General features: G+C 35.6%; 1 protein-coding gene across 1 annotated transcript; it reads left to right on the top strand.

Annotated features, from left to right (window-relative positions):
- The first annotated feature begins 299 nt into the window (after window positions 1-299).
- Window positions 300-3,405, top strand: LOC107830185 (succinate-semialdehyde dehydrogenase, mitochondrial). The gene is made up of 2 exons (XM_016657663.2): window positions 300-463; window positions 1,610-3,405. Exon 2 carries the CDS (start codon window positions 1,671-1,673, stop codon window positions 3,237-3,239), a length of 1,569 nt encoding a protein of 522 aa, XP_016513149.1. The 5' UTR covers window positions 300-463; window positions 1,610-1,670; the 3' UTR covers window positions 3,240-3,405.
- The last annotated feature ends 7,768 nt before the right edge of the window (window positions 3,406-11,173 follow it).

Raw genomic sequence — 11,173 nt, 5'->3', positions numbered from 1 at the left:
TAAATAACATCCCTAAGAATGGCTATAAGCCCCTCCTAAATTTGACTTGGCCGGCCAATTTTGCCACCTCTGCTCATTGATGGTAGATATATTTTTTTCTTAGTTTGTTCAAACAAAATATTATATTTTTATATTTAAAAATAATTAAATTTAAGAATTTTTATTTTACGCTTAGTAATATTTTTATATCGATGAGCAATTAATCTAACACAAGTTTCAAATCTTTTCATTTCTTTTTTAAATATAGTATCGAATTAAACGTGCCACGTAAATTGGAAAGTAATAATGGTCGTTCGTTTGTTGTGCAGGTGGTTGGTGTTATTCGATCTGTCAAATGTATTTTCTATTGCAAAGATAAGAACAGTGACACACCCGTTTCCTATTACTAAACCACAGCGGGCGCCGTCCTCTCTCTTCCCTTGTCTTTCTTCTGTGTTAGATCTCCCAATTCACAACAAAAAAGGTCAGTTTGCTATACCTTCGATGTTCCCTCTGTCTGTTGTTCTCTTATTACTTTATTGTGATTTTCATTTGCTTCTCTGCCGCTGAGATTGATTTATGGTACTTGTTTGATTTACATTTTTTTTCAAGTAGGTGTTGTAATTTAATTCTTTGAAAAAGTGGTCTGATTATGCCTTTCCCTGTGTATTTATATGGGAATATTGCTGAACATTATTATGTCTTTTTGAAAAGGTGGAATAAAGCGGATCTTCAGTGTTGTGAAAGTGGACTTTCTGTGTGAGGTGGGGGCATGGTTGTTTGATAACTTGACTGATCAACTCGCAGGAGAATTAGTAGTGTATCTAACTTCTAATTTCGAAATTCAGCTTAAGTAATTTACGGGCTAATTCTTTACCTGGTGCTGGAAATTTGACTTTCCTGTCAGATGTATTTTCTGAGAAACTAACATATAGTTCAGTTATTTTTAATGATTTAAAAAGTTATTTTGTGATTTTAATGACACAAATGAGTAAACTTCAGTGGCCGTGCGTGAAATGAACTCGATAATTAATTGTTGTCCATGAGATGATATACCTTTGATACTGGATTGCTTGGGGAATTAGATGTGATCGCTGTATTCTTTTGTTTTACTGATTGGGTAGGGAGCTGGATTTGTGCATGATAGATATTTTAAATGGAACCTACAGCAGGTGGTGAATTTACAACCTCATTAGTCTCTCTCTTGTTGGCTTATTTCATTGTTTTTGTAAGAGAAAAGCATAGAAGTGAGATGAATTTTCTAAATTTGTTAAACTTTAGGAAAGCGCATTGCAACATAAACTTAGAGGCATTGCACTCCTCTTTCATCTCATCTTTGTCTCTCTCTTTTTTTCCACTTTCCGAGTGGTGCCCGTTTGATTTTCTTAGTTTATTCCTTCCATGCGTAATTGCACGTTGTTTTAATAATCTTATTGAATTACATTCTCCGAGTACTGAGTAGTACGTAACTTTTCTGAAGAAAAACAAGTAAACGCGTGCAACAATAATCAAACATAAAATGTAATTCTTTTTCTTTCTTTCTTTCTTTCTTTTTTTGCTTTTTTCCCCTAAAAGAACTACATTGTTATGTCTGATTATTGTTCCACATCTTTACTTTTTTTTTCTTCAGGAAAGTAACGTACGAATCGGAGTAAGCATTGGATACTTGAAATTGGAATTTTGGTGTGCTGATGCAAATGATTCGTGGGCGTATGAGAATGGCACTTTCTGCTGGTGCAATGTTATATCGTTCCTCACTTTCAGGTCCCGTGCGTCTGATGACGACGGAAGCCCAAAATGTTGCTGCTAAGCTGAAAAGCTCTGGATTGTTGCGGAGTCAGGCTCTTATTGGAGGGAAATGGGTTGATTCATATGATGGGAAGACTATAAAGGTTTACAACCCTGCAACAGGGGAGGTAATAACAGATGTGGCATGCATGGGTGGGAAGGAGACGAACGATGCGATTTCTTCTGCCTATGATGCATTTAGTTCTTGGAGCAAACTTACTGCTGCTGAAAGGAGCAAATGTTTAAGGAAGTGGTATGATTTGATAATGGCTCACAAAGAAGAACTTGGACAACTTATGACACTAGAGCAAGGGAAGCCTCTAAAAGAGGCCATTGGTGAAGTTAGTTATGGGGCTGGTTTTATTGAGTTCTCCGCTGAAGAGGCTAAACGTATATATGGTGACATCATTCCATCACCATTAGCAGATAGGCGGTTATTTGTTTTAAAGCAACCAGTTGGTGTTGTTGGCGCAATTACACCTTGGAATTTTCCCTTGGCTATGATTACCCGAAAGGTCGGCCCTGCTCTTGCTTGTGGTTGTACAGTGGTGATTAAACCTTCTGAACTCACGCCCTTGACTGCTTTAGCAGCAGCTGAACTCTCCCTTCAAGCTGGAATACCACCGGGCGTGGTCAATGTTGTTATGGGAAATGCATCTGATATTGGAGATGCACTGCTTGCGAGTCCACAAGTAAGAAAACTTACCTTCACAGGTTCGACCTTGGTTGGGAAAAAGTTAATGGCAGGTGCTGCTGCCACTGTTAAGAAGGTATCTCTTGAGCTAGGAGGTAATGCACCTTGCATCATCTTTGATGATGCAGACATTGAAGTAGCTTTGAAAGGAGCTCTGGCAACAAAGTTCCGTAACACTGGACAAACATGTGTATGCGCCAATAGAATACTTGTGCAAGAAGGGATATATGAAAAATTCACAAATGCTTTTGCAAAAGCTGTCCAAAGCATGAAAGTTGGAGATGGTTTCAGTGAAGGTGTGGAGCAGGGCCCTCTAATTAATGAAGCAGCAGTAAAGAAGGTTGAATCTTTTGTAGAAGACGCTACTTCAAAGGGGGCCAAAGTCCTCGTTGGGGGGAAGAGACATAGCCTTGGCATGACCTTTTATGAGCCTACAGTCGTAACTGGAGTTAATAGTGAGATGCTCTTGTCGAGGGAGGAAGTATTTGGGCCTGTCGCCCCTCTTTTGAAGTTCAAAACAGAGGAAGAAGCAATCCATATGGCTAATGACACCAATGCAGGTTTAGCTGCTTATATATTCTCGACAAATATTCAACGAGCTTGGCGTGTCACTGAGGCTCTTGAATATGGAATCGTTGGAGTTAATGAAGGACTAGTTTCAACTGAGGTTGCTCCATTTGGGGGCGTGAAACAATCAGGTCTTGGCCGTGAAGGTTCTAAATACGGGTTGGATGAATATTTGGAGATGAAATATGTGTGCTTGGGAAGTATGAGCTAAATTGCTAATGTAAATTCTGATTAATAAGGGATGCCATGGCGTCAGTCTTAGTTTGGGGATGACATGCATTTTTGGTTTCTGTATTTCCTACCTATAAAAGACAGACGAGGCACACACTCGAAATAAAACAGTTATGAATTTTACTATTGTTGCCTTGTTCTTTTCATAGCTGGTTGATCCCCTTAGATGTGTAAAATTCCTTTTGTTAGTTCTTTTTTTCGAGTACTGTTTTGCTGCTCACTAGTGCAAAGATAAGTTCTTTTTACTCTTATGTTAGACATTTGAAGTACAACACTACAAGTTCAAATTCTAAAGACTTCCTAACCAAAACTCGACAGATGAGTTCTTATTCCATTGTTAAGCATGTAAATAAGAAAAAAGGTTTAAGATACTCATTTAAGGAATCTATTGAGTCAAATTCTTAATTAACCTTTCTCCTTTACTTGATATTTATACCAAATTATATTAATATATAATATTATATCTAAGCATCAAGCAAAAGATAGAAAACAATGGAAGTTGAGGTGATGCCAACTAGAAGACTGAGTACATTAGAGATATACCACTAGAGTATATTAGAGAGTTCCTAGTGTGATATAATCCTTAAGTAGCGAGTGCTAAAATTTTATGGTCTAAACAAAACATTTATGATATTAAGGATATATACAACTGATTTCAACTATCTTGAGATTGAAGCTTAATAATAGTTATTGTTATAGCCACATAGTGGTGGCAAGATGGTTAAAAAAAATAGTTATTCACCATATTATTCACTAAAAATGGGTTGGATAAAAACAGGTCGATGAGAACCATATTATCCATTTAGAAAATAGATAACCAATGTGTTTAACTTTTTCATTTGTAAAGCCTCAAATTAGGGGTTCCTCAAGTTTGGAAGACTAGAAATTCTCCCAAAAGTGATCATATTCAAGAAGTCATGGATAATATGGATATTCATATTATACTTCGGTTAATCCATTTTTTATCCGTATTAAATATGGGTCGATCGGATAATTTATCTGTTTTTGCATTACTCGTTTTCGACCCGACCCGCCTGTTTGCCACCCCTATAGCCACATAATGAATTTGTAGACATCAAAATAGACTCGTAGTACAATTGGGCTAGACCATTAAGTTGGGTACGTATGGTTCATGAAAAAATAACATTGTATAACCGCTCTCAAAATAATAACCGCAAAAATGTATATTTTTTGTATATATATATTTTTGTTATAAAATAAAGACTATAAAAGAAATAAACCGAAGACAAGTATAGGGGGAGATTGATATTTTATTCAACTTTCAAAGTTATGTTCATAATGAACTGAAAACTCCTCTATTTATAGAAGAAAGGAAGCAGCTGCGAGGCTTTTCAGGAAACAGCTGCAAGGCTTTTCTTTAGTTGTTTGTAAGTTGTCTGCATGAGATAAACTTCAACAGAGTACTAAATGGATAATCTTCTTTAGAAAAATTATATATAGTGGAGTAATGAATGGACATCAACAATATAATATTTTCATAACACTCCCCCTTGGATGTTCTTTAAAAGATAATGTGTCTCGTTAAAACCTTACTAGGAAAAACCCAGTGGGAAAAAACCTAGTGAAGGAAAAAGAGTACACATATTTAGTAATACGCATTTTTAGATGCCTCATTCCTTACAAGAAAAACCCCATGGGAAAAACTTTAGTAAGGAAAAAAGAGTACAATGCGTATCTCACTCCCCCTGATGAAAATCTTGCTTCAAATATTTGAGTCTCCGCATTCCGATCTTGTATACCATCTTCTCAAAAGTTGAAGTTGGCAAAGACTTAGTGAACAAATCTGTCGGATTGTCATTTGAACGGATTTGTTGCACATCAATGTCACTATTTTTCTGAAGATCATGTGTGTAGAATAATTTTGGTGAAATGTGCTTTGTTCTATCTCCTTTTATAAATCCTCCCTCTCATTGGGATATGCATGCAGCATTGTCTTCGTATAAAATTGTGGATCTTTTATCACATTCCAAACTATATTTTTCTTGAATGAAATGAACCGCTGATCTCAATCATATGCATTCCCTACTTGCTTCATGAATAACTATTATCTCAGCATGATTTGAAGAAGTAGCAACAATAGATTGCTTTGTGGAGCGCCATGATATGATAGTACCTTCACATGTAAACACGTACTCGGTTTGAGATCGAGCTTTATGGGGATCAGATAAATAACTTGCATCCGCATAACCAACAAGATGTGCACTACTTTTGTTAGCATAAAATAAACCCATATCAAGAGTTCCCTTTAAATATCGCAATATATGCTTAATCCCATTCCAATATCTCTGTGTAGGAGAAGAGCTATACCTTGCTAGTAAATTAACAGAAAATGCTATGTCACGCCTTGTAGCATTAGCAAGATACATAAGTGCACCAATTGCACTGAGATAGGGTATTTCAGGACCAAGGAGTTCCTCATCCTCTTCTGGAGGTCGGAACGGGTCCTTATTCATTTCATGTGATCGAACAATCATTGGTGTACTCAATGGGTGCGCTTTGTCTATGTAAAAGCGTTTTAAGACCCTTTATGTATAGGCAGATTGATGGATAAAGATCTCGTCTGCTAAATGTTAAATTTGCAGACCAAGACAAATTTTTGTCTTTCCAAGATCTTTCATCTCAAATTCTTTCTTAAGATATTCAATTGCCTTTTGGAGCTCTTCTGGAGTTCCAACAAGATTTATGTCATCAACATAAACAACAAGTATAACAAATTCTGATGCCATTTTCTTTATAAAAATACATAGACACATAACATCATTTATGTAACCTTCTTTCAACAAATATTCACTAAGGCGATTATACCACATGCGCCCAGATTTCTTTAAACCGCACAAATATCTTTGTAATATGATTGAATATATTTTCCGAGATTTTGAATTTGCTTCAGGCATTTTAAATCCTTCAGGGATCTTCATATAGAATTAATCAAATGAGTCATATAGGTTATGACTTATATTAAAATGGCATGACATCTTCAGGTGTCTGGACTACAGGTCCGATCCTCACAATCTTTTACAATATTGTGCACTATATTGTATCAAATATATCGTCGACGATCATTTCGTATCAGTTCGCAAGCGACATAACTTGTTGAGATCTCATCACTTTCTTTATTTTCAGGTACCTGAACTTCTTCTGGAGTTTCATGAAATGTTATGTCGTGGGCTCTTCCAGAGCTCATTTTCTCCTTATTATGATCATTTGCTCCTATTCTTTTCAAGGATTGTTACCTTTGGAACCGATTGGTCTACCACGCTTCATGCGTACAATAAACTCTATCCTTCAGGGACTTTAATTTTAATATGAGCAATTGCAGCTGAAATATGATATTTAATTTTGGATCAGCAAATGCTTCTGGAATTTGACTTGAATTATCTTCTAAGCGAGGATCATATTAATGATAATTCGATTCATATAGCATATTTTCTAGCTATTTTATTCCATCCCCCAAATGTTAGAAAAACTAACTCATATCCCCAATCTTCTTTGGGAAACATATCTTTGTGCATTGTGGTAGAGAAATTAATCATATACCATACATCAAAAGTTATTAGATTGTAAAAATATTTGGTTTTTTGATCCTAAACCAATTGTGAGGGGAGGACTTATCATATTTTGTTGGTCTGATGCATACAAGTGTTGCTGTATGCAATTTAGAAAATCTTAGACCAACACATGAGGCTTTATTCTCATAAACAATAGTTTAGCCATTAATAGGAGGTATTCAATGCTAAGATAGCTTGGATATAAACCAACATCATCAAGATGAACTATCTTGATTTCATAATCTGAAAATTATGCTCTTAATTGAGAAAGACAATTTCAAATGCCAAACTGCAGGTTGACAATAAACATACATGTAACCATCTTATATATGCATCTATAAGTGGTTCGCATGATAGGTGAATGGGCCCATATTCACCTTTTATATATTCCGGAATTCGGGGATTTTAGTCTCAACTTTAGCTGGTATAATCAAGTTATTATGAGAACAAGCAACACAGGAGAATTCTTGAAGAATCTTCTAGTTCTTCAGTATATGCTTATCTGAATTCTCAAATAACTCATTTAAAAATGGCAAATGAAAACTTCAAGTTTATCATGGCATGTGCTATCTCGAAGTAAACTTCTGGTTTACTATGACATAAACTTTGTGTTACACCCCGTAAGTTTAACATCCTTGATACCGATATATATATATATACATTTGATATGGTATTTTGAGTGAAATATTTTTGTAAAATAGTTTGAAAAAAAAATAATATGATATATTATAGTTATTAATATTACTACTTTCAATTATATACATAATATGAGAAAGTTTATGAGATTTTCTTTATTGTAAAGATAGAAATTATTTTCTCACAAGAAAAGAAGATTATCTTTTTGCCATTTTAAGAATTAAGCGTACGAAAATTTGTACTCTTTATATGAGATTATTTTGAGACCATAAGCATTTATGCTATTTGTAACAAGTGATAAGTAAGTGTTATAAAGGTCAGAAGATTAACGAATCAAAGAAATTGAGTATCACCGAAATTATTATTTGGGATAAAATACGGTCCGAGTTATAATACCTAATATTTATGGACTAGTACCATACAAGCTACCCTATGAACGTGATAGTATGATGTATAAAGTGTATTAAAAAGAAGTAGCATTTTAAGTAATTTGAGATAATTTTTAATTATGCGGGTGATTGGTTAATTATCGGGTAACGAAACGTTACCTATTTAATTAATAAATTATGAGATAAGACTAACCTCCCAAAAAGAAATAACAACGTGGCAGCAAGGGGCTAACCAAACAAAATGACTAAGGGTCAAATTGGCTTAGGTGGCTACATAGGGTAACAAGACTTTAACGTGTAAAGTAAAGACATACAAGTTTGGTTCATTTGGACATTAACCATTCCTACAATCTGAATATATGCCATTCTTACAATTAGAAACAATAGCCATGAATAAGCACTACAGAACGTTAACCATTCTTCAAGTTTTCAACAAAGACGTGAATTCTTGCAATCAAAAGAAATCCAACGAGAATTGTTAGCAACGTAAATTTTGCGATTCTAAAGGAGTACGGTGCAACATTTTCTAAAAATATCATTCGAATTTTTCCCTACTTCAGGTATGTGAGGCTATCCCCTTCATTCTTTTGCACGACTCCGATTATACATAATGTAATGAACGAGCTCCCAAAGATACTCTACTCTTAGAAGTTAGCAGTACTTACATTGCTGCCCTTCTTATGAAACGATTGATATTGATGTTACTTCTTTTATTCTTATATTATCAATGTTGTTGGTAGTTTCTGATTCTTATAAGATTCTTGATGAAGAGTTAATCCTAATAACGTGTACGAAGGATACTGACCTTACGTCACTCCGAAAGGTTCAAAATGTGATTCCAATGAGTCCAGCATGCATCATATATATGTATCTATTTTACTCTACCGAGCCGCGCTATAGTTGGCCGGGTATGGCACCTATTGTGCAACCACTGATCAGTTGGGTTTTACCGAGCTCCACGTGGCCGGGTACGATTCTACCGAGCCCTATGATGGCCGGGTACGTTTTACCGAGCCTATTACGGCCGGGTACGATATGATAATGGTGATGCCCATAAAGGCGTATGTTTTAAAAGTTTATGTATATATATATGTATGTATCATGTATCTCATGTCAGTAGTCCTCAGAGGTACCCAGATGTCACAGGTTGTATATTCTCTATCCCTGGTTACATTACTGTTCTTACTTATACTTTCCTGCCTTACATACTCAGTACATTATTCGTACTGACGTCCATTTTATTTGTGGACGCTGCATGTCGTACTGCAGGTCCTGATAGACGGGTAGAATCAGTTTGACGAGCCCTCATAGTAGACCAAGTTGGCATTCAGCGAAGGATCAGTAAGACTCCACCTCATTCAGAGTGCAGCCGAGTCTATGAGTCATCGTGTCAGAGTTTTTCTACAGACTTATGGGTACGCCGATACCCTATCCTATTTGATGTCAAATAATCTTAGAGGCTTTGTAGACAGAGGTTCATTTTGTATAGTATGTCAGAGGCCTTGACGGCCCATATGTATTTATGTTTTAAGGAAAAAAAATATTTTTGTGATGCAGTGTTTTCCCACTTACGCTTGTACATTATGAGTCGTGGCCATGTTGGCCCATGATAGTTACAAAAGGAATGAGTTCAGCCAACTCGACCTATGTATGTTCTTGTTTTGGTCGAACGATCATGAGTTACAGAGTGGTTCGCTCGGACCAGCACGGCACCGGGTGCCAACCACGCCTCCCCAGGTTTGGGGCGTGACAAAGTGGTATCAGAGCCGGTCATTTCCTAGGAAGTCTACAAAGTCGTGCCTAGTAGAATCTCACTTATGGGTGTGTTGCGCGCCACATTTATAATTGAGAGGCTATAGGGCATTTAGGAAATGTTACCCTTCTTTTGTTTCTAGTTCGTGCCATAGATCCGAGCCGTAAGAAGTCAGTATGAAGTTTACGCCAGGTTTTGTATGCACTAGAGGTGCAAGCATTACAGTAGAGCTTTAAGGCGTAATTTCCACCTATGTTGAAGGGAGGTTATGAAAGAAACAGAAGATACGATGCGAGATTGAAGGGTAAATAAGGTAAAGTAGAGGTGAAGAAGGTTCGAGCTACTCAACTACAAAAAGGTTGTGAATAGTCAAGACTTCAGATATAGTTATGGTTTTAGTTTAGTTTACAAAGGAGACCGTAGTGAAAAGTTTGAAAATCTCTAAGAGTTAACATTCGAGGACGAATGTTCTAAAGGGGGGAAGGATGTTACACCCCGTAAGTTTAACATCCTTGATACCGATATATATATACATTTGATATGGTATTTTGAGTGGAATATTTTTGTAAAATAGTTTGAAAAATAATAATAATATGATTTATTATAGTTATTAATATTACTACTTTCAATTATATACATAATATGAGAAAGTTTATGAGATTTTCTTTATTGTAAAGATAGAAATTATTTTCTCACAAGAAAAGAAGGTTATCTTTTTGTCATTTTAAGAATTAAGCGTACGAAAATTTGTACTCTTTATATGAGATTATTTTGAGACCATAAGCATTTATGCTATTTGTAACAAGTGATAAGTAAGTGTTATAAAGGTCAGAAGATTAACGAATCAAAGAAATTGAGTATCACCGAAATTGTTATTTGGGATAAAATACGGTCCGAGTTATAATACCTAATATTTATGGACTAGTACCATACAAGCTACCCTATGAACGTGATAGTATGATGTATAAAGTGTATTAAAAAAGAGTAGCATTTTAAGTAATTTGAGATAATTCTTAATTATACGGGTGATTGGTTAATTATCGGGTAACGAAACGTTACCTATTTAATTAATAAATTATGAGATAAGACTAACCTCCCAAAAAGAAATAACAACGTGGCAGCAAGGGGCTAACCAAACAAAATGACTAAGGGTCAAATTGGCTTAGGTGGCTACCTAGGGTAACAAGACTTTAACGTGTAAGGTAAAGACATACAAGTTTGGTTCATTTGGACATTAACCATTCCTACAATCTGAATATATGCCATTCTTACAATTAGAAACAATAGCCATGAATAAGCACTACAGAACGTTAACCATTCTTCAAGTTTTCAACAAAGACGTGAATTCTTGCAATCAAAAGAAATCCAACGAGAATTGTTAGCAACGTAAATTTTGCGATTCTAAAGGAGTACGGTACAACATTTTCTAAAAATATTATTCGAATTTTTCCCTACTCCAGGTATGTGAGGCTATCCCCTTCATTCTTTTGCACGACTCCGATTATACATAATGTAATGAACGAGCTCCCAAAGATACTCTACTCTTAGAAGCTAGCAGTACTTACAT

This window comes from Nicotiana tabacum, chromosome 14 (genome assembly GCF_000715075.1).
Source record: "Nicotiana tabacum cultivar K326 chromosome 14, ASM71507v2, whole genome shotgun sequence".
In the NCBI taxonomy this organism is placed as follows: Eukaryota; Viridiplantae; Streptophyta; class Magnoliopsida; order Solanales; family Solanaceae; genus Nicotiana; species Nicotiana tabacum.
Note: the sequence above shows the minus strand (reverse complement) of the source record. Positions and strands in the feature narration are given on the sequence as shown.